The 24,952-nt window shown below is 43.8% G+C and overlaps 1 protein-coding gene across 2 annotated transcripts; it reads right to left on the minus strand.

Annotated features, from left to right (window-relative positions):
- Window positions 1-1,698: 1,698 nt before the first annotated feature.
- Window positions 1,699-24,148, minus strand: IRF1 (interferon regulatory factor 1). Of its 2 annotated transcripts, none has more exons than XM_078653124.1 (10): window positions 24,030-24,148; window positions 20,707-20,801; window positions 18,792-18,891; window positions 17,774-17,950; window positions 7,756-7,805; window positions 6,927-7,065; window positions 6,112-6,234; window positions 4,885-4,943; window positions 3,462-3,591; window positions 1,699-2,504 (listed from the first exon to the last, which is right to left on the minus strand). In XM_078653124.1, exons 2-10 carry the CDS (start codon window positions 20,791-20,793, stop codon window positions 2,392-2,394), a joined length of 978 nt encoding a protein of 325 aa, XP_078509250.1. In that variant the 5' UTR covers window positions 20,794-20,801; window positions 24,030-24,148; the 3' UTR covers window positions 1,699-2,391. The 2 variants fall into 2 exon arrangements, with proteins under 2 accessions (XP_078509250.1, XP_078509249.1); XM_078653123.1 differs by having other exon boundaries at window positions 20,707-22,060; window positions 22,225-24,124.
- Window positions 24,149-24,952: the final 804 nt, after the last annotated feature.

The following is a 24,952-nucleotide window of genomic DNA, read 5'->3' on the forward strand; positions in this document are numbered from 1 at the left end:
TTGGACCCATCCAGTAGCTGAAGAGATAGCCAAGTACTCAGTGTACTGAGTAATGACAATAGACAGTAGTGCTTAATTTTGGCCAATGGTTGCACGTGGAGCCTTGCTGCTCATTTTTTAAGGTCTAGCACTTGTTTTCCTCATCAGACTTAGACGCAGAGCAACAAAGTAAAAAACACACATGGGTGAAAGGAGGGGGCAGCGAACGGAGTAAAACAATGACTACTGGAGAAAGCAAGGACCTTCAAAAGTAAGACAAAGAGGCAGGAAACGTTTAACAGTGAATTAAAGAGGCATGAGGTGGCATCAAGACTACGCAGACTTGGTGTTCGGCATGTCCACATTCAGTAGCGCCAGCTGTGGCTTCTGGGCAAAAACTTGTACGCCAGCACATATACTTTTACAAACTATGCAGGGTCAGGCGGTCTCAGTTAATGAACCATGGCAAAGGCTCTCCTTGCTATAGTATTAACAGTAAAATGCGAATTTAATTATTTGTATAAAACAGGTATTTCTCAAATGACTCCTTTTTGCATTTAGATTTTCAGTTCTTACAAATTCTGCAAGTATATACACTTAACTTTCATAGATTTGGCACTCATGAATAACTTAATTCCTGCATGTGTCTCTTACCATAAAAAGGCCAGTTCTTAAGTGCAGTTTCTACATTTGCCATAATTGAGAAGGGAATTGTCTAATTGTACACTCTTCAGTCATTGTATTCTGGAGTTACAATATTATTTCAACTGGACCTTACTCATTTGATCACCTCCTAGATCTGTTGCCCGATCTGATGCCTAGAAGGAGAATGCTTACTGCTCACAGCGACAGTCTGTCTTTCGGAAGGTTTCACATTCCAGCGAAAGGCTACTCTTGCTAAAAGGGACTTAATATTGGAATTTACCCCTGTCCTCCAGAGTAAAAAGTACGGCATTGTCATCCCCAAGCAGATGACTACCAGATGAGAGATTCTCCTTCCCATCCGCAAAGTAGGGTGAACCCCTCTTGGTGGACCTGTGAACCTCCAAATAGTATATACATTCATGCTCGAGTGTGCAAACTTCTCCCACTTTGGAGATAAGTAATGGAAAGAACCTCAAAGCCATTAGGACAACATACCCATTCATTAACACAAGTTATATCTCTCAAGGGTGGCAATCTAATGATATTCCTCTAAGACATTTCATAGGAAGGGCCATAAGGATCGCCAAAAGAATAATGTTGCTTATCTGGCAAAGAACTTGCAGCAAGTATTGGTGCCTTCATCTTGGACACGTGTACACAAGCCGCACTGGAAAAGCAACAATAAACCAAAAGTGACACAAATCGTATTTTTAAAGAGTAGTTTTTTTACCTATACGTGAACCAACAGACCTTTCTCCTTTGCTTTGAAATAAACTTTACTGCAGTCTAGTTCGTACTCATGCACACTCTCTTTTTCTTCCCACTCCTAATTTAATTCTTTCTTTTTAATACTAGCTATTTTTCCTCCTGCAGAACAGTGTGAATAACTTTAGTCTATTGTACATCGGGAACTGTCCGCTTTGCTTCCAAATACGTTGTTACCACTATTGTTCTCGTTACGTCTGTTGTGAATTTTGATTTTAAATACATTACAGACGTTTTAGAAAAATGTGAAATCCCACGCTTTAAATTCCTTCTATGAGACACTGACCAAGGAAATTCCGTCAATCTGCATTTTATATTTAATATTTTTTTTTTATTTTCGAATTTTATATCAAAACTAATTTAGAAGACACAGGCAAAACAACACATAATGTATATACAGAAAAGTTACAACAACATTTGGTTTATGTATTATCCGGGTTGTAGGAGTGGTTTTAGAATTAAACATAAACATAGCTTGGATGTGAATATCACATTTAAGTGCGCCAAAGCTATGGGCCAAACATTTTGGCCACTTATATCAACAAAGCAGCACGATAAACAACAAAAATGGCCTTTTGCCAAAAAGAAGGGTTCCTACAAAACACACGCTGGCCTAAAGTAAACTGGCTTTATGTGCATGACAACTTTCTGAGAAAGTCCTCTGTAAGCTGGTTTCTTCGCTGAACATATTTAATATTTCCCCCAATTGTCTGCATAATGCCGCAGAATTGAAAAAAAAGTCTCTGTACAGGTTCTCTTGGACAAAAAAATATTTTCCATCCGGATGCGAGATTCCAAGTCAAAGTAGACATGGCGGCCAAGCAGCGTTCTGGACAGGGTCCAAGGTAGTGGGGTTTTTCTTACTGGATGCCTTTTTATTGTCCATATTCCTGAAAGGCCAGTGTAAGATAAACATTGGTGAATGGGCTCTGTCCACCAGTGGCAAGCTTATGCTTTTCCATTAACAGCATGTGCACGATTAAAGTTCATAGTCCAGAGGGGCTAATACATGCAAGAAATTGCCGGAAGGTAGGATCCGTAATTGGGATCCAGCCACGATACAATCTCAGCTGTCGTCTTCATCATGTCAGTAGAAAATCTGAGCTCTATTTCTCCTGCAACAAAAAAGGAAAACAAAGGTGTAGATTATTCTCAGTCAGTTTTATAGTAAACGCTTGACCTATCTCCTGATGCCAACATTCCTAGACATGTCACTTTTTGGGGAACATCTAACCTTAAACAAATGATCAAAGTATAGATAACAAGACCCAAGTATTTCCCGTTTTGCGTGCTTTTCGCCTGGGCGCAATTTTAACGGTTTACAATTTCTAGAATAAGCAGTGTTTGTGCAAATTTTCTATTTGTTTGGTGTTTATGAATTTCCGCTGGCAGTGGTTGGCAGTAAGTTCTATCAGAAAAGGTTACCCCTATAAAGTAATTTGATAAGACGGAGACAGTGATGATGGATCTAAACAAGAACCGCCCACTAATCCGTAAACATTATAATCAAAAGAATACACTTGCAATTTGTGACAACTATGGTAATCAGTTTTAAACTGCTTATTACATATATAATAAATAAATACCATTCCATTTTAGTCAAAGTATTGTCATTTGAACTACTTTTTCGACAGTTTTTCCTTGTATTTTTATAAACTTCATACAAAAATCATCCAACGTTCCTCAGTACATATAATTAAAACACGACCGCTACAAATCTTTCTCATACAACACACGCACCAACAGTCTTACATACTGAAAAAGTCCATGAAAAGGATGGAATGACATATGTTTGGTATATGTATGTATAATAAGAAGTTGAAAGCTGATTACAGTAGTTGTCCCAGTTCGCAAGTGTATTAGTTTGATTAAAATGTTTGCGGTTTATTGGGGGTAGTTTTGGCCAATGTTGTTACTGGTCAGTAGTAAGCACTGGCACGTACTACCGCCTACCATCCTACAATAATGTGCATAGCTTACTTTTTTATGTTTACCAGACATATGATGTATCCCAAAAGCACAGAATAAACCCACTGACTCTATGGATCTACCTAAAGTAGCGTTAACAGTACCTGCCATTTTTTCGAACTCTGCGGGTGGATCCCTAGAGCTGAGGTCACAGAAGTGGACGCCCGCTTCATTGCTCAGATAGCCTTTCCCATCTACATTTGCCTGATGCCAAGGTGATGTTGGGTATATCATCTGTAAGATTTAAAAAGAAATGTAAGCGTTTCTCCTGATTTGATGTTCAACCCAATGTTGACACTTAACAGGATATCTGTCGAAAACTGTCCTATGGCATGTTAAAGAAAATCACTCTATAAAAGTAAGACCATGGTTTTGCATAAATATTTTTACTTTCGAAAATACTCAATGGTCAACAGTACTTTATTGCACAATTTAATTATTTAGACAGTAACTTAAAAATGTATCAAAGATACCTCAATAATGGAATAAAACAAGCGCCAAAAAATTCACAAACATTTTGCCCACTTTTCCAGTTTTATTGGAAGTGAACACTTCATTGCAGTCTTCATACAAATAAAAGTTTTCTGCAGGATAGTTTACCAATTTGTGACACACAAACCAGGCCCACATCAAGGCTTTCCCGCGAGAAGCAGCCAAAGCCAGCAAACTCACCACGAGGCAGCAAGCAGTAGCCACACCCTGCCCCTTCCTGGATTCCCTAAAAGACCAATGCCACTTCCAGAGTTCCAACTTGTGACCAGAACGTCAACAACCATTTACAAACACTGGTTATACAAGGCTTCGGTCAACGTACAAAAGTCAAAACTGACACCCAGTTGCTTGAGTAAATGTCTGTCACATGATTCCGTCAAAACGATTACAAGCAGCACCTATGCGAAACTATCCAGATACTTAATTTTGAAAGTGGCCCACGCGCCCACAAAGGATAGCAGGAAAAATTGCTGCATTTCAAAAATTTGCTTGAAAAGAAGTCCTTTTCTTCCAGTCCAGTGATCTTGTATGCACTGGCGTTGGCCACCGGCAGGCTTTAACAATGAAGCACATGACAACTAACAAACCACAGAAAATAATTAGGGCCGAATTCTGGTTATACCTATGTAACACCATGGACTTCTTTTATAGAGTGACTTGTTTCGCCAAATGGCTTGAGACCCAGGCTCACTCTTGGCGTGGCAAGCTAACTACCAAACTTCTTTGCAAAGGGAATTCTCGCGTAAGTAACACCTTCCTGTCAACACTAGGCCATCAATTGAGGTAACTACAAAAAGTAAGAATTGTGTTTTGGATTTGTTCACCTAACCGTGGCTGGCACATTCATATAATTGATTGGCAACATCATTATTTTTCTGTTTTATCAGTCTCTTAATAAAACATAAAATACATATTTACCATTCCTGTTAATTGTTAAGAGGATGTGAATTGTACCTTTCGATCACTTGTGTATCTTACATTTGCACTTTAATTATACAGAAGTCTGCATGGTTTGAAGAAGGTTTCCTTGTTTACCTTGATTATCTCCTCTGGCAGACCACTTCCTTCTTCTTCTTCTTCTTCTTCTTCTTTTCCTGTTTTGAGAAGAAACCGAACAGATACATTACTTTAATAATTCCTATTCCAGACGTGATCCAGCAAATACTTCAGGATTTACTCGAGCGAAGGGCAAATTCCGTTCATTCCAAAGTGATAAGAATATCCAAGAAAGTGTTCCTCAGTACTGTAAATATTAAATGACTTTAGCAGGGTGTTGCGATATTAAACCTGCCTCCTTGCCCATAAGAGAAGTGTACTTAATAACAAATAAAAACATGAATTATTTTAAAATGTGTATAATTTATGAGCATGTGCAAGCTTTTGCTAAATGGCACAAATACCACTTAGCAAACTGACAGATTAAATTGTGAGGGGGGTGCAAAATGGGAACCAAAGTCTAAAACCATTCCTTAATACCAGGAGCTTTGAAATCAAATGTGTCTTTCTTGTATTCCAACCTAAGTTTACTTTTCAAAAGGATATATATACACAAGTGTATCTTTTAGGCCAGCAAATGTATCATACTACATTCTCAGCACTGCAATGGCAACATATTTACAATACTATGACTTGTTTTGTGTGGATGGTGCAACAGATATCAACATTGAATGGTTTGTTCAGGGTGGATGGGGTGAAAGGCGGGAGTTCATGTTCCTGGGTGGTTGGTTGTTAGCTTGTAGGGGCAGGATTAGGGGAGGAGGGTGTATTTCAAACATTCCGGCGCGACGCCTCGGACTCTTGTGTTTTGATTTGCGCTTACAAGTCCGCCGTTCTGCACATGTGTCCTAGGGAGGAACAGATGGGGTCACTAGTATGTGGTAGTTGTGGACTGCTTAATGGGTTTGTACATGTTTGTATGTATCAAATGACTTTTTGGAAATGGGATGCTGGCCCGATACCTATTGTTGATCTATTAAAGTCAATAAGAGCAAGTTGAGTAAAAGGTTTGTTGCCACAGACAAGTATGTGGCTTGTAGTGTTGTAAACAACAGATGTGTTACTGCTAGCCAACTCAGAGGCCTCAAGTTATAAACCTCAGAAGAAATCAAGACAGAGTTAGCTCTATTCCGATCTGACCCATTTCCCTTCTGGGTGCTCCCAGTCAGGTCTCTGATGCATTAGCTCTCAGCAGTCACACGGTCACCAGCATGCAGGAATTTGTGAACATATATGAATGGATATTATAACACTGCATCAACCAACCTGATGTGCAGGAAGACGAGGGCGACACCTGGAATGGATAAAGGTCGTTCGTACTGTCTGCGGCTGATATTTCAAAGCCTCTTCCCATCGCTGCCAGGTTGCTTGTATCACATTGTGTGGGGGCTGTAAAAACAACAACAGGCACAAATGTAAGATCTTCAGATGGTAGGATGGCTTCCCACAAGGCACAGTGCTATTTATGTGAACTTGGATCAAGTGAAAGAAACTAAGCACTTGTGGGACTATTTTCAAGGTACTCTTTGCATTTAGTATATATATCATATTGCTGACCAGAGATATTATAGGTCTTTTGGTGAATCTCTCTCTAAAGCAGATACAATGCTAACATGTTAAACAGCACTGAAACTGTTACCTGACGTGTCGAAGACACAGATGCAAAAGCATAAGGGCCTAAAACTGGCAACGACTCACTGCCTACCTGGAGAGCACAGACCTATGCTGCAGCTTGCGCAAAAGGGCTGCCTTTAAACTGTGAAGGGCACAATGAGTGAACTGACTGTATTGTGGGTTAAGCGTATTAAAAGCAACGCACAGCAATAATTGGACCAGTTAGGAGGTACAGATATGGGAAAAAGCCTGCTCGACTTCTTCAGGACAACAAGGGCTAAGGTTTGCGCAAGGGCATGTTCTATCTTCCGCTATGACACTGATCAGAATCTGGTAATAAGAAGCAGATGTATCCAAATCTCTTACGGCTATGTTGCATAATGCATCATTTTGCTAAAATCTCACATCACTAAACTCTACGTCTACGGCATCCTGAGGATGTGGGCTTTCAAAAGTGAGAACCCCACCTGAAGACAGGCTTGTGCTTGTGCTGTGAATCTCCATTTCCTGCCCGGAGTAGCTGTGGTCTGTGTAGCGGCCGTGCTCGTCGATGGAGTCGCGTAGCCTGGCTTCTGATCTATGTTCTGAGCAGTTATCCGCAAACTCCTGTAAATAAAACAACATTTATGTGATGAAAAAAACACACCTGTGAAAGTATACAGCATGTTTGACAAGTAGAAACATTTATTGTAGATTTAGTCTCATGGAGCGTCTACTGGTGAAACATTGCACTATTGCAGTCACATTAGGTTATTGATTGTCAATAGTAAAGCCATGGTAAAGCACAGCAATGGGTCATTGGTTAAAGGGTTCATCCAATGAAAATGAAAAATCTGACGTTCTTACCCAAGCTCACGTCATCAAAATCACCAAAAACAAGGATTTCGGAATTTTCTTCTGATGACGTCTGGGTGGGCTATGAAACCTATTTTTACATCATTCTATCGACAGGCCCTTTAACACTGCATGCCTTTAATCATGTTTTGCCTTTTACCCCTACAGATATACTCCACAGGAGAGCTCGAACCTCCTTATGATCAGCAAACGTTTCTATGGACATTAGGCTTAAAGTCAATGGCGCTGGGCAAGAGGGTGTCTAGTAGCAATGCACCAGTTCCATAGCTTTCAGTAGCTCATGGTTATTTTCACTGATCCGAAGTAGCTCTCATTACAGGAAAGGTTGAATACCCCTGTTTTAAAGTGGTCTGTCAGTGTTATTATTGATTAGTGTTAAGAAGCCTGCGGCCACATTTAAACCCAGTTAAAGCAATACAATGTTCATAATGAAAAAAGTACCATTTTGGGGATCTTTTTCTTTGAGTCTCTGCAAAGCTTGGACTTTCGCTCTGGAAAACAAAAACAAGATACATTTGTCTTTGGATTTCGAAAAAATCATGAAGTGAGATTCACAAGACATCAATAAAAAAACACTTTAAATGCATCTTGCAACCACAGATCCACAATGCGAAAATTACAAAAGCTTCATTTATATTTTTTGGGTTAATCACTTTTGGATTAAGCTATGGGTGATTATTATTAGGGTCAATCTCTGGATCCTTTTTTAAAAAAAATAATTTTAGTGTTATGCTCAGTTTACTTTTTGGGGAAATCTGATGCAAATCTCAATTTTTTTTTTACATTTATAGTGGAGATTTTTCCTCTCCACCACACTGCCAAGTCTTCTGCTGTATACTCTTTTCGAATTTTTAATCCAATGATTTTGCTTTCCTTTGGTATTACCTGCGATTTTGTTAGCCCGAGTTTTTAATTTTAAAGAAAGGGTACATCACCATGACAACTGGAGGGACAAGTGTTTGAGGGTCAGTCAGAATAACTTTATTCGGCTTACTCAAAAGCCATAAAAAGAAAGAAAAATAAAATACATTTCATATAAAATGTTCCTATTTACACAGAAAACATTAAATGAATGACAATATAACAAACAATTAAAAAGTGTAACATTTGCACATAGGTATAGATGGTAGAGAACATTTTACTCTAAAACTAATCTTGACAGACAGCTTTCACCCTTGAGGCGGCTACCAGAAAATTAGCAATGCAGAAAGTAACGTGGGGATTGGGTAATAATTGTAGGTAGAGCAAAGCCGGTCTCACTTGAGTGAAGCCGGCCTTTTTAAGTATAGGCAACAAATATTTTTTCCTTGGCTCTGAAAACAACCCGCAAAACATAACAAAATGCATCGTATCTTGCACTGAAAACTGGCCACAGCTACAGGGCAAAGCTAATTCTGGCTTCTGCCAAGTTTTAAAAGAACCTAAATAAAAATGTAACAAATTAAGTCTGAATTTGATTAAAAGAAACCTATGGAAGGGAATTGTTACAAAGCCAAGATAAGGTGCAAGTGATAACGAATTAGTCAGTAAACAATGATCCCTCACTGCCGGTTTTACCAATTCGCGTTCTTCGCGGCATGCTTCCTTCCTTTCCATAAAGGACTTTTTCACAAAATCAATGTCTTGGATCTTAATATTCTCAGGGGAGGTAAAAAGCTCCGGACGGCCCAGATCTGAGAATGCCCTGGTCAAATAAGCCAACCAAGGGATCTTGTTGGATTTATCCAGGGACAGCACATCAGACATGATCTTGTGGTTCAGTGGGAGTTCTTCATTCATCCATATTTTCAGCCAAAGGATCAAGGGGGCCATACTCAGCTTATCAGAAAGAAACTGTAGGCCCACTTCTTTGTGAATAGAATAAGTTGGGGTCGACTGGGGTACAGAAAGTAGGGTTCTGATAAATCTGTTCTCCGCTCTCTGAATTGGTTCTACATTTACATATCCCCACAATGCAGAACCATATAGTGCAATAGCCACAGATTTACTGTTATAGATTTTTAGTATAGCTTCCATAGGCCTAGCCCCTAACCTGCCGGCAAAGCCCAGGAGCGCTGATGATGATCTGATAACAGCCAACCTCTTGGCTCTTACCTGCGGACCCCAGGACCCTTTCTGGTTGAACAATATGCCTAAATAGGGAAATGTAGATACCCTAGAGACCGTATCCCCCCTACATGTGAATGTTTTATTTCTCTTCTTGCGACATTCTCGGCCCACCACCATTGTGTGTGACTTGGTTACGTTTATCTTAAGATCCAGTTGCTCCATAAACGAACCAAAGGCATTCAGAAGGCACTGGAGGCCAACAGCTGTGCGGGCAATCAGCACGGCGTCATCCGCATATAGGAGCGCCGGAATCTTAATCGCTCCTACACGCGGGACGTAGGCTTCCTGCCCCCCCAGATGTGCGCCCAGGCCATTAATATAAATGGTGAAGAGCAAGGGGGCTAAAATGCAGCCCTGCCGCACCCCCCTTAATGAGCTAAAGGTAGTGGTGCACCTACCCTCGTTTGTTACGCGTACACTAGAAAAGAGTTCTTGATGCAGGGTAGCTATAAAGGTGACCAATGCCTCATCAATACCCATCTCCAACAAGATGGACCACAACTTTGTCCGGTTAACTAGGTCAAAAGCCGAGGAGAGGTCCATGAATGCAAGATACACGGACCCCTCCTTGGCCACAGTATATTTGGAGATGAGCAGATGTAAATTAGCGCACTGTTCAATAGTACCCTTTCTTTCCCTAAAGCCGTATTGAATTTCAGACAACCCACCACAGTTCCCAACATTCTCCCTCAGCCTGGATAAAAGAACTCTACCTAGAATTTTTACTGACGAGTCCAAAAGGGATATAGGCCTATAGCAGCCTGGATCATCCCGCAAGCCTTTTTTAAAAATAGGGACAATGGTAGAGGTGTCCCAGGAGGCAGGTGCAGGATTACCATTAACAGCGTTAAACACATTTGCCAAAACTTCAGCCCACAATTTTGGTGAGTACATGAAAAAGTCTGCGGGAACACCGTCAGGGCCAGGTGCCTTATACTTTTTAGTGGCCAAGATGGCTTTTTCCACCTCATTTCGATTGAAAAAAATGGGGCGGATAACTGAGGTTTTCACCGGGACATCAATAGTCGCGTCATCAGTATCCCCATAGACATTTTTAAAGTGTGACAGCCATTTTTCGTCAGAGACAACACAGTCCATAGAATCATTGCTGTCATCTGAAAAAAAAAGGCTGTTTGATGATTTCCCAGAATTTTTTACTATCTTTCAGGACTGCCACCGAAAGGAGGCTATCCCATGCTTCTTGTTTGATGGTATCCTTTCGTTTTTTAACAGCTAGCTTATAGATCTTCCTAAGTCTGGTGATCTCACTTTTTACCCTAGGAGTATTTTTAAGGGCTGCCAGCAATGATCTATGTGCTTTGGAGCATGCTGAATCAAACCAGCGCTTATTTCCTGGGGTTCCTTTTTTTGTCTTTGCATGAAGATCCTGTGATACCTGCCCGCATATTCCCTCAAAAGCCTCAACGATTTCTTGGCCCTGGGCGCAGGGATTCTTACAAGTCTCAACCTGGTCCTTAATTTTAACAAAACTTTCTGCATAAAATTTTTCCGGTACCACCTTTGCCCATTTCATACGTCTACCTTGGTCAGAAGTCCTCAGGGGATGGGCAGGCCTTACTGTCAACGGCGATGGTCCCATATGGCCTCCCCACGCTACTTCTAATTCTACCGGGTTGTGGTCGCTAAAGTGTGATTGTACTGTGCGATAGGAAATAGCCCGGTTTAGGATTCCCAGGGATATGAATATATAATCTATAATTGTACCTTGAGGGACGCCAGTGAAGGTTGGCAATCTAGAGCCACCGTCTGGTTCATGCAAGTCAAAGTTAGCAAGAAGATCTTCCAGCTCCTCTCCCTCTGCGGTGTGTTCAAAATGAGGTCCCTCTAGGCCATCATCCCATTCAATGCTACTTTTCATACAAATTAAGTTACACGGATGGATATTAAAATCACCTAATAAAATGTATTCAGTATCAGACTTAGTGTTCTGACTGACCAAATTTAAAATGTTATCCAAGTCAGTGATATTTCTACCTCTATGGTCACTATTCCCTGAATTATAGAAATTTATAAAAATAGTCCTGCTGATGTTATTAGTCACTCTTTCCACCATCAGAATGTTGGGCGAGTTGGTACTAATCTGCCTACAGCTTCTCTTTAGGTCTAGTGAGAACAAAATTAGAAGGCCTCCCTTTGCCCTCCCCATGCGACTGGGAACAGCTGCTTTAGTAAAACTAATAAACCCATCCCACCAAAGATTGGCAGAGATGTCCCAGGTTTCCTGGAGGGCAATAATATGGTGGCCTAAGACAAAGTTTGACCATGCCTGATCCTGTCGCTTACCGTTTAGCCCTGCTATATTCCAACTTATCAACTTACAAGAGTCTCTAGGTATCTTAGGTTCAGGGTACCGCACAAATGCCCCTGCATTATTATGTGGTAATTGAGTTGGTTCTTTGGGGCACGCTTTCAATAGACTCTGTGACTTGTCTCTGGCAAGGCACTGATTCACGCAGTGCTCCGACAGATATAACATGGGGGGATGGTCATGTCTAGGTATAATTTGGTCTTCCTGCCCCATCTGAGGGGTGGGCTCATTGGGATTTAATCCATTAATGTGTGGGCTATTCCGATCTAATTGTTGGACTATAGCATTATTTCCCAGATTAATAATCTCTGTATGTCAGTCACAATCATTTAAGTTGGACAAGACTCCGTACCTGTTCCCTGTTCCAAAACCCCAATCAAAAGGGGTGGCCGCCTGACCCCATCCATTCACTACTTTGTTCCACATAGGCTGTGGGATATTAGGGCGCATCAGAAACTGTTCATTTCCTGGCCTGGCCATAAATCCGTTTCCCTGTCCTCTATTATCAAATCCCGGGGTACTTGCTCCCCACCTATTTATGTTGGGCCAATTTGGTCCCAGAGTTCTGGCCATTGGCCCGGGCGGGAAGTTGAATTGCCCTGTCCCAAGACTAATCATCGGGTGGGAACGGTCGTTATTGAATCTAGGTCTAGTTTCCCCACCCCAGTAAGTAACTCTAGCGTTCCTTCTAGGCCTGGAGATATTGGGGGAGGTCACAATTTGATTTTTGTTATAAAAGAATTTCAGGGTAAGAGGGATTATGGAACTGCTTCTGCGTTGAGGTGGAAAAATGTTAGCAAGGATGTTTGGGAGTACATCTGCGCTAGCAAAATTTAGAACTACGCAGTCCCCTTTAAATTTCTTTGGCTTGTTCCCAATCCATGATACCCTCCTTGTCGTGACAATTTCCCCCGCTAGCTGGTCAACTCCCTGGGATGCCATATGCATATTATTGGTAAGCCAATATAAAGCTTTATCTTTTAGTCCTTGAGAGGATTCTTTTTGCTCATGAGATAGGACAGGGACATTCGCCAAAACCAGAACTAAGGATGAGGCTGCCATGATAAATTGTATTGAATCCTCCTCTAAATTCAGTGGTGCTGACACAGCAGGTGGTAAGGTTGGCGACTCTCTTATTACATCCTGGCTGGGCTCAGATGGTGGTAGCTGCCCTGCCAGAGTGGGCTGTAATTGGCCTTCCGTGAGGCATGTATCAAGACCCGTGCCCTCCTCTGCTATAACTACTGGTTTGATAACATGAATAGCTAAGTTATCCAAATCATTGACCAGCTTGGTTTGCGACCCACCCATCTTTTTTACTTCTGCTGTTAGTTTATCTATTTTCCCAATAAGTGGCTTAATGATGGTCCTAATTTTAATATCTATCATGTCCGAGATCCTGTTAAATAGGTCATCGTCAATGATTTGTCTAAACTCGTCTGAATCTTCGCGCTCCACATTTTTCCCTTTGTGTCTAAGTGGTGGGGTACGTTTTTTCCTTCCTGTCTGTTTACCCCCACGTTTAACTTGAGACTTTCTGCAATTTCTCACTGGCCGGGCAACAGGCAACGAAGGTGAGGAGACTTCCGCTGCGATATTTTGCTGTTGCTCGGAGTCAGACACTACGTTTAGTGAAAGGTCAACTAACAGGTCAGAATTTTCTTCATCATTGCAGATGTCTTGGGGATTAGTGTCGAGTATATAAGTTGTGGGATCAGATGGTGGGGTCCCAGACATATGTGCATCGGGGACAGGACTCAGTGGGCGCAAGATTGGAGATTGGCTCAAACCTAGGGATTCCCTTCTCTCGTTATTTTTTTTTTTAACCACTTGGACTAAAAAAGAGTCTAAAGTATTAAGTGGTTCTGAAGTCACAAGGGCCACTTTTCTAGGCATATTTGTAAAGTAAAAATGCTAACAAGGGTCAAGGATAGCACTCAGTAGGTAGGAGAATATAATAAAGATAGATCACAGTACTAACAAAGCTATTAGTAAAAACAAAACCATACAACAATAAACAGTTTCGGTTGTTCTGCAAGGTCCTACTTTAGTTCAGATAGGCAAGGTCGAATCCTTTTTCTGTATCAGTAACCGCTCCTACTAAACCGTATTCCTGGGCGAATCTGTAAGGGCTTCAAAAAAACCCTCTTCGGACTGACCCCCTTCTGGTAACAGGAAAAAGGATGAAGGATACAAGTAGCTAATACGGCCGGTCAAACACAGTTCGGTAACAATAAATGTCAATGTACCATAAAGTTTTCCTCATTTATCACAGTACCTTAGCTGGTCCACCATGAGGTGTTAGAGAGGTGGCCCAGCCCAGCCTCCTTCGGCCCCTGACGGCCACAGACGGTCCCGCCCTTGTCCCGGGCTTCTCCCGGGACGCTCTCGCGCTGCGAGGGGGGCCCTCCTCTTAAGTACGTAGACCTATGGTGTGTAGGAGGGGCGTGCTTGACAGGGAGAGCGGCCAGGTGACGAGAGGCGCGGGTCGCCGGGGCTTCTGGTCCTAGAAGTCCGGCCCCCACTCGCTCGCAGCCCTGCCAAACACACGCTTCACCAACTTGTAAATTCCAGGGCTCAGAAGCGGGAGTAGTGCGCAGCGGGACCCGCGAAGCGGGTACCGCAAGTCGTAGCGCTGAAAAACGGGTCTCACAGCGCCCTCACAAGCAGTACTTCAAAACGCCAACAAGCAGGTCTGTCAGCGTCCTTAACGGCAGAAAATTAATCAAGGAAGTGTCCCACGGCGATATCCTCCTCCCCTGCCTTTCTAGTGTGCAGGAGGGGCGTGCTTGACAGGGAGAGCGGCCAGGTGACGAGAGGCGCGTGTTTGAGGGCATATTCAGTGTCATGTGATGTGCACGTCAGACTTGTGGGAGGTGGTGGTAGCTCATGTTTTATTCCATTTAAATATGTCGGCAATACTATTGGAATGTCTACAAAAAAATTGACACTGTGCTGGTATATAATCAAACTACTGCCCCAATCTATAGTGGATATATGAAGAAGATGTAGTCTAGTGGCTAGGCGGTTGATCTCAAATGGGGGGTTTTGAGTTCGAGTCTCGGCAATGGCGCTTAACATCCTATGATTCTTGGCAAATCACTTTATATCCCCGTACAAAAATGTATGTGTCCTTGTGTAACTCAACTGGTGCTCGTGTAAAGCGCTCCGATACCTTCGAGTCAAGTTCAAGAAAAAAATAGTATGGCTCTCAGATCGGTGTCTTCACATTGTGTTATATTTTCTACATTTAAGGGGACCACAAACAGCCATGTTCAGGAGTCAGGGTCGATTGACAAACAATATTGCGCTGAATTTATCGCACGGTCAGCTTTTTGCTGTTCAAACCTCAAACTTGCCATTCTCGACCAGCCATTTTCAGCCCTGTAGGCTTCTTGATTCTGGGTCTAAGGACTTTTTACCCCGCCTGAAGCCCTCACAATGGACTAACACCGCAGGAGCGATGGTACCACTTTTGCAACCGTTTGCCCCCGCTGCACCCACATCAGTCCATGCCTTAGCGAGGCAAACAGAAGATTCAGCAAGGAAGGCTGAGGATGCGCTTGTATACCGCAGGTGCCTCCCTTGTGATCCTCAAGTTACTCAGGAGAGGTCTTCCATGACGAGCCCTACTGCCGACATGCCTCGGGGCTTGGACAATGTTGGGGTTCAGGTTCACCCTCTTTCAATGCAGGCTCATTCCCTACAGGAAGTGACGTGGCTACCGGCTGTGAGAAGCTTGTCTTCATTCTAAGCAAGTTCTGATGAGAAAGAGGAAGCGGGGCCAGCTCCAATAGATAATGGAGAACAGAAAACGCTATTTCAAATATTCCGTTTAGAGACTATCCCCAAAATAAACTGGTGACATGATGGGAAGCAAGAGGGTAGCAAATTCCACCTTCAATGTTAGGGAAGTTGGAGCATCAAGTTCACAAGAGGAAAGATTTGTGAAAACAAAGGTATGTTTGGAGCACGGGGGATGCCGGATGAGACCAGGGGCCGCAAGAGTGCCAGCCTAGGATCAGAAATGATCCATCAGATTGTAGATTAGGTGCTAGATGGCTCTGTTCAAACTGTGCTTGAATACAGAGGCGCAGGGATCAGAGAGGATCCCAGGAGCGGAAGAAAGGAAGCCCAAAGTGCATTATCTGTCGCAGGGTGAATCATCAACCTTAAGGGTGGAAGAGTGCAGTGTAGGACATTCTTCATGCTGGGAGGATTACGAACTGGATCTAAGTAATTGTTGGTTCTAAAGTGACATGTGGGCTAATTGTTCATTTGAGAGCCCCACGCCCGACAAATGTAGCACTTACGGTTTTTTGTTAAAATAAACTTTTTAAGTTTGTTTATTAAAAGTAGTAAAGACCAAGCATATGCAAAAAAACAGGTATTTACAATAAATTCCACATCAAACTTTGTTTACAGGTCGTTTCCTCTGTACAAGAAAGCTAGAAATACTTGATTACTTTGCGTTTTCATAACTTTCAGCTGTGAACTAATGGCCGATTGCCTTGTTTCCTGTAGTTTATCAAGCATGTATTTTCCCAATTCTAAAAGGATCAACAGAGAAGAGACCTCTAAACAGCCACACAAAGCTCTCCCTGGCCCTATGCTGCTCCACGAAACACTTTCTAATACGGAAGAAACAGTGAAGAGGGCTATTGGCTAACACAGGGCCCGTTGAAGCCCTGCAGGGCACCATTTTAGGGTTTAAAGTGTCTTAGAAAGTAGGGTATAGAATAAAAAATGTTTTATTAAGAAACATGGATTAGCTGCCTTCGTGCATGCCTCTCCTTTTAAGGAAGTGTGCACAAAAAAGTGGTACATGGAGGGAAACGAAGAGATTATATCCTTCAGACAATGGTTAAATATAAAAAAAAACACCTTGCTGGATACTTAATAAGAAAGAATACTTAGATGGCCTTTTATTTAAGGACAAAAATCCCTCACCTGCTCCCCATAGGCGGACTGCCTCATCATCACCCTGCCCTCCTTGTACCAGCATGGCAAGCACTGGTGCAAGTTAAGACCCTCAGGCAGGGGAGATGTAGATGTGTCTTCCTGAAACCAGTCAGGTGGTTGTCTATTCGGACAAAGAAGGTGTGGGTGTATGTGATCGATATTAAAATACATATATCGCAGGGGGAATGTGTCTAGCTAAAACTACCTATTGGTGGATATAAGTAACATTACTCATAACCAGCCGCGGTCGGTAGTAGGAGTTCCTGCAGGGCGGTGACGTGGGGAGGGGCAGGGTGGGGGGTAGTAATGTATGGATTACGGAGTTTAACAGGTAAGTAAACATATAAATAAAGAAAACGAATTTCGTTGCGTGCACTGCATCGCATTTTGTGATGCAGTGCACGAAACGAAATTCGTTTATTTATTTATATGTTTACTTACCTCTTAAACTCTGTAATCCATACATTACTACCCCCCACCCTGCCCCTGCCCACGTCACCGCCCTGCAGGAACTCCTACTACCAACCGCGGCTGCTCATAACCCCAACAGTCGATTAACATGGGGCACAGGGTTAATTTGACTCGTAAAGAGAGGTCAACATGTTTCGGCCTGTCAACCACCCTCAAATAAGGTGTAAGTGCTTTCTTCAGAACACTATATCATGCTCTGCTAAGAGTACCCAGGTATGGAGGGTTACAAAATATAAACAAAAACAGCCAGTGGGTAAATGCTGTTCCAGATAGATTCACTTAGCAGTAGGACCTAGTGCCACACAGAACAGTCTGTGGACTCTACACCCAGGCCAAACCAAGGTTCGCTGGAATCCTTGTGTCCCTGTGGAGCATGCTGCCTTCAAAACAGACAATTTCAGCTGGGGTGTGGGTAAAGAGCATCCAAGGGGCAGATGTTCATGAGCATTACCAAAAGAGAAAAAACTGAAAGTGAATCCTGACCTTACCTGCAATAGGGAACTGCTTAGAAGCTGCCTGGCAGCAGCTCCAGGACCAAGTAAGCACATCCATACAGACTCCTATCAGATATTTGGAATGTCTAGTTACCTTTACGTTCAATCTTCGCAGATACCGGAAGCATTTGGTAGACCCGGACGGCGCTGTTGCCCTTGTTGACGCTTTTGTCTTTCACTTCTTTAATGTCTGGCAGCGAGTTCATCGCACAGCGGAAATTGGCTTTCCACGTCTTTGGATCTGGGGCCTTCTCACCTATCTTGTACCTTCCTAAAACAACAAAAAAAAGGTCACTATTACGAATACATTTTATCACTAATAGAAAAAACATTAGCAATATCTTAGTTTCCATTTAAACAACATGGATTAATTTGCAATATACCTCAAGTAAAAGTAATCCAACTACAAGAAGCCGCCACTCTGAATAGAGTCTATTGTTTGTGAGTGGTGTGTGTGCAAATACTTCCATTAACAGTTTAACCTGTGGTTTAAGTATGTGATTTCCTCTTTTGGGGTTCTTGTGCCATTGTGCCTGCGTTGCACTGGTTAATAAAATGTACTCTTATTAAAAAAAAAAACGAGCTTGCTTTTGCTTGATGTATGCTGGCCCAGGCCTGCGAGTAGACACACTATACTAATGAAAACTGCATTCTGACAGGATATCTCCCTGCTCTAAAGTTCTCAAAGAAATGCAGTTATTACGTTAATACAGGCAGTACCTACTAAACCATTAGTATCACAGATCATGTTTAATAAATGAATTATGCTTCCCTGTTCTCGCTACAGAAACAGCCTACCATAGCGGCACCTCAAATAGGCCACCAGAAGCTCTAGACATGATATAAAATATTTGAACATTTTACTCAAAGCAAAGCAGACATTTTCTACCTCTGTTCTTGTAACTGTCCACCTTGTGTGCTGTAAGACATTTTCAGGCAAAGCCAAAGGTGGTGATGAAATTCCCCCAACTATGACTAACCTTGTATAGGTTACAAAGAATTTTACACTCAATGCTTTCATCAAGGAGGAGCGTGTGAGACACTCGTCCTCCACATTTAACATACAAAGTCTTCAAGCTGGGTATGTAGATGTCATTAACGCAAAATATTACCTGTGTGAATGGCCCACTTCTCGAACAAGCAAGCGTCTTTCTTCATTTCCCACCCGTGTCTGGCTCCGTGCTTCCATGGGATTTCAAAGATATGTTCATCCTGTTAGGAAAGAGTGCACGTGTTAGAATTGAGATTTCTACCGTTTCAATTAAAGGAGAATTTGCGCATCAAAAGTACAACTCTGAGCACATAGCAGTAGTTATACCGTGAAATCTAGACTCTTGGCTGGTCGCATCGTACTCCTTATAATAGAACCGCATACCACTGTCATCCGTACATAAGCCAATGGTTTACATAATCCCTGAAAGGCAAACTTCAGCCAAAAATGGCCTTCATATTAACTGCATTGCACCTGATTATTTTTCACTGCACACCTGTTACAAAACCAGCAGAAGTCTGGCTTACGAGCAGTGACGCAGAGCGGTGACGTCCCAACGCAAAGGCACGCTGCCGCTCTCCGAGGATGCGAACGTGAGCCGGCGTGACGCTTCCGGGTCACGAAGCGTTTCATTTGGGAGCATCAAGCTCTCAGATGACACTTGCTCGTTCCCGGGGGGCCTACTCCTTCTTGCATTAATACCAAAACTTGCAGTTGCGGTCACTCCTCTCTAAAGAGACATTTCCATCACTACTTTGAAAAACATTACTGGTGAGGTTTGTGGACAGGCACCTTGCCCAGAACCTGTCCAGAGACCCCGCCATTGTGACTGACTGACCAGTGTGAGTGCAGCCAGATTGACGCCATGCGATGCATCACTATGGACACTGAAGGCAGGTTTACTAACACGCCAAGCAGCACAAAGCAGCACGACAACTGGCTGCACTGCATTGTGTGACGGAGAGAGAGCAGGAATGCACCATATCTACTGAGAGATTATGCATTTCTGCTCTTTCTGGCGCACTGTGTGCAGCGTAGCGCTAAGGCAGGCACCCTTGCGGCGTGGTGCAATGGGTGCCTGCATTACAGGCAAGATTGTTTTGTGTAGGAAGGGACACCTTCCTGCACAAAAACAATACTGGAAGGCTTTATTTTCTCTTTCTTTATGTGTTGCAGAATTCAGCACACATTGAAAGAGGAAAAAACGAGAAACAATAAACATATTTCTCCTCGTTACGCCTCCCTTGAGAAAGCATAGCATTTTTACGCATTCGCAGGTTTACTTGTGTTAGTAAATGTGGGAATGCACCAAAAACCATGGGTGGCTGCGTGGGAACGCCTACGCTTCACCCGTAGAACGCCTTCTCAGGGCAGAGCAACACAGGCAGCACGTGCACTGCCTTGCTTTACTCCAGATTTACCATTCCACGCAGAACCACCTTACATGGCATGGTAAACCTCACTCAAGTGCTTGGCCCTGAATACTTGGATCTCAGAGCCCTTTGCGTGGCAACATGAAGTAAGAATGAAACATGCAGAAGGTGCCATGGCACCGGGACCTAGAGGTCTGAGGGGCACGCTGTACCCCAATTATAGCCTTACCTGGGGATGTGAGCCTAATGTTCCTGATTGAATTGGGACCCATCTCACCCTTGCTATGCGACATGTAGTGGTGCCTAGCCAGCTCAAAACAGAACCAGCCGCCAGTGGTTACTTGTATCCACCAGCTGACATTTTGCAAAACTTGAGTGTTCTGCAGATACTGCTCTATGCATCTAAAATGATTGATATTCTGCAAAGCTAGGAAGCCATACATTATGTTCTCAAAAGAATGTTGGACATTAGTGGGATGTGGCGTGGATCCACTACACCAGCATTTGATGTGGAAACATCAGGAGGCCAGAGCACGCCTCCGACTCCCCAAGCCTCCCACAGTTCAGCATTAACACTACACTGGTCCCATTAATACATGGAATGCACACAGAGTGCTATTTTCTCTCTAACCATCTACAGGTCATCAAAACTGGAAAGCCTACCTTGTTGACCCAGCGGAGGCCTGGAATTTCCTCCGAGTTGATCTGTATTTCCAGCCAAGGCCTCATGCGCATTCTTGTGGGAGCCATTATGCTACCTAGAAAATCAAAATAACGCATTGTGGTTACACATGAGACCTGAATTTTCATAGCATGAGGTCAGCACGTCACACATTTACCGAAGATTAGTGTTTTATTACAGTAGGTAACATACAGTTATCACTTTGACTGTTAATAGTTTTGGGGTAGTGGGGCACAATATTACATTGGAATTGAAAGAAAAGGGTCTTAGGGCAGAAAGGCACTAACTGTTTCACATATTCTGGGTCAGTGCAGTGCACGGTGTATAAAGCACATTGGTGGAAAGATGGCGCCCTGAAATTCTTGCAGACAAGCCAAACAATATTAAATGAAACTCTGTTAGAAAAGGAGTTACTTGTTTAAAAGACAGTTGAACAGGCAGGTGTTTTCACTTAACCTTTGCGCTACTTGAGAACAGGTTGAACAATTAACTGCTAACGTGAATTGGTCGATAGATAGCAGTTCAAACATCCAATCAAGAAATGGCCTTTGCACTCTGCACCAGGCTTGATATGCAGAGGAAACTTGCAGCCACATAACTTTTGCAGAGTGGAAGTCTACACCTTACAGCCCCTTTCAAGCTCCATGGGATCGCCAACCAATGCAATTTATTTCCTTTAACTGAGGGTAAGAAAGCAACATTACAGGTGCGAGTGCTATGGATGGAATTATAGCAACCGGAGAAGATAGTTCAGCAAGTTCATGCACCGTAACTAGGGTAGGTAGGTGTGCGTTCGTAACATGAGGGTCAGGGGGTTGAAAATTGGTTGGCGGCTTTAGTCTTACATCTGACAAAGTTTGATGAAAAGGTAAAACAACTGACCTGGACGAAACCAACTGCCTCAAGCTCAACACAGACAAGATGGGAGTACTGATTTTTGGCAAAGACACCTCGCTACAGGGCTCCACCTGGTGGCCTGGAACTCGGACCCACAACCACCTGGCAACTCACACAAAGAACCATGGAATAGTAATCTACAACCAACTCACCATGAACAGCCACGTGAATACAGTTACTGTATGCTGGACTTAAAGCTCAACTGCCCAGAAGACTGCAGACTATACACAACTCAGCAGCCAGGCTCGCCGACAACCTCCAAACCCACACTCGCAACACCCCGCACCTCAAGAGTTTCACTGGCTCCCAATCCACAAGGGAAAATTCTTTAAACTCCTCACTCACACATACCGAGCCCTACACAACATTAGTCTCACATACCTCAAGAAATGCATACACTTCCACAAATCTGCTAGACAAAACAGATCAGCAGGACTCCTACTCTCACACCCCCCCTGTAGACGCAGAACCAGATCCAGCGGCTGTTCCTTCTCTTACCTCGCTCCTACAGCCTAGAAGGGCCCCTACACACCCAACCCCCCGCCTCAGTTCTCGAACTCCGCTAGAAACTGAAGACCTGACCGACTCTTCACCTAACTAACCCCGACTCTGGCTTCGCCTATCCTGCCCCTGCTTCAGCACCAGGATACCCTCCCTGCAGAACTGTGCGCTATACAAATACACATAACATACCCTGCGAGGGCACTGCGAGTTATTTATGGTGCTAGGAACCTGCAAGCCTGCAGCAGCACGTGGACTCTGGCAGCGAATTATCTTAAACGTATTAACAAAAACGAGTCCGTGCAGTCACCTTTAAAATCGAGTGTGCAGAAATCAAGAGGGTCCTTATCGCTCATCTGCCATACCCGGGGAACATAGTTTACCCTTCGATTAATGAACTAAAATAGATATATTATCAGACGAGAGCTGTGCTTGGGCGTAAAACGTCTGTGGAGAAAAGATACGCCGTCGCACTGAAAAAAATTCGCAGAGCTGCAGCGTGTTTCCAAGTCGTCTGCCCTGACACGCGTTCAGTATATTTTTTTTCTTGAACTTCCTGGTCTTACGTAAATGTTGCAAGAATAACGCGGCAGGATGCCCAACACAGACCAGCCCACCTGTGGTCTGTACCCCGGATATGAGGAGGGAGGTGCTGCTTTTAAAATTCGGGGGCACAGTAGTTTTATGACAAAGAGCTACTTTGAAACATATAGTCTACAACAAAGCAGTACGATATTCTTGTTAAGCACTAAAAACAGAAAAACATTTATTTCCAGAAGCTAAAACAAAAAACATGTCACCGATGAAAAATGGTAAAACTGAATTGGCACACACTGCTGTGAAATAAAAACAACCAAGCAACCCCATATATCAGCAAACTATGCAATGACATCACAAGAACAGGCCGACCGCAGTGGGAGGACGTAGTCTGTCTGGCATGTTATGGAAAATTCAACAAAGGGTCACGTGCACACCCGGGGCTGGAAGTAGAGCAGTTCACTTCTAAGGCAAGCTTGAAATAACTCTAAGCAAATGCTGTTACTGCCTACACGTACGCCACCGCTTGCGTGCAACGGTGTCTCTCTGCTATTCCAGGAAGTGCACAGAGGTTAACTGGAAGGAAGGCGTATTTCATAATGTGTATTTGTGCATGTCAGAAAATTGAAAGTCCCACACTTGATCCCCCGTATATTCCCAGAGCTCTCTACAGTGAACCGAATCAGACACACCCTCTCTCCCCTTTCAACCACGAAGTGGGCTGAAGCGTGCAGCGTCCTGTGCAACAGATTCTGCTAGGTGCACCGCTTTCTGCTGCTTATCACCTTTCCCGCCCGTTCCATTCCATAAATGCAGTTTAGAAGCTTGCACAAGTGAATGCATATGTACACCATGGGGCTTATTTACAAGCCCCCATGCGCTGCCTGTGCGTCACTTTTCCCCCATGTTAAAAGTCACGCACCGGAGGCGCAAGGGGTTTGTAAATAAGCCTCCAAAAGTTTGCGCAATTTTCCTTTCGAATGCCCATTCATTTCTGCCCACACGCTTTCCCGCATCCAGGCGTCAGCTCATAAGTGCAACATTCTCCGCTTAAGTGCACTCTCCTCGACTTCTTTGCACATTTCATCAGCTGTGTGCACGCTGCACAGGGTCTGTGCGCGTACTTCCCCAATGCAGACAGACAGCTCATTCCGTCTCCACGCGCTGGATGTGGGTGCCCCCATGCACACGGTCATGCATGCACAAGTGCCACCACCAGGCTGGTCTGACGCGCTGGGTGTGGGAGCCCAGTGCACACGGTCATGCATGCACAAGTGCCCCCCGGTTGGTCTGACGCGCTGGGTGCGGGAGCCCAGTGCACACGGTCATGCATGCACAAGTGCCCCCCGGGCTGGTCTGCGCTGCCCACCTGTAGATCTGAGGCTTGCAGTTCCGGCGGTGTGCACAGCTGATCCTCGCTAAGAGCAGTAGTGTCGCGCGCGTTCGCTCTGCAAGGTCTGCAATGTTGTCCCAGCCCGCGTGCCCCCTGTTTTAACCTGTGAGTGCGCGGAATTCCCAGGCCGGCGCGTGCTGAGTCTGGCCAATCAGAGGCTCGAGCGCACCCTATTGGAAGCCTTCGAGGCAGCATCATTTCGGGGAAATCAGGCCGTTAAAAAATACAGAGCTGCCGGGGAAGTCCGCCGCCTCCTCCCTCTCCTCCCCGATGAAAGCGGCCGCCGTTTCCAAACATTGCCGGCCTGGCTTCCTCTGCTGGCGCAGCGCACGCCACTCACAGCGCTAGAATGAGCAAAGAGACCCGCCGACAGCTGCCAGGATTTACGCTGGCGAACTTTTTCTCTGATAAATTGACATTTCCTTGTCATTTTTTTCGGTGTTTATGGGAGTCTCCCAAATATAGGGGCTTTTTCATGAGAGGCTTAAGACACCTCAGCGTTACTTTTTCAACGCTCCGGTGGCGCAAGCCTCTCAAACATGTCCATGAGGTCACGCAAAGCCATTCTGCGTGGCTTAGAATGGCCTGAGATATGGAGTAAGGCAAAGGAGCACCAGTTGCTGTATCAAGGAGGCACTCCAGGGGTGTTACAGTGGGTTTTCCCACGCAACACACATGGATTTTGACGCAGAATCAGATTTATTTAGTCACGTAAATCTGGGGTAGCGCCAAAACCTTACGACTCCCCAGAGCGGGCGTAACAAGGAGAAATATTTTTAATTATTCGTGTTTTTTCTTCTTCCCATGTGTTCTGCATACATAGAAAGAGGAAAATGTCTCAGGGTTTTTTGTGCACAAAGGTATCCCTTCCTGCATAAAAATAATCCTGCGTGCAACAG

The sequence above is a fragment of the Lissotriton helveticus genome, chromosome 7, assembly GCF_964261635.1.
Source record: "Lissotriton helveticus chromosome 7, aLisHel1.1, whole genome shotgun sequence".
NCBI lineage: Eukaryota > Metazoa > Chordata > Amphibia > Caudata > Salamandridae > Lissotriton > Lissotriton helveticus.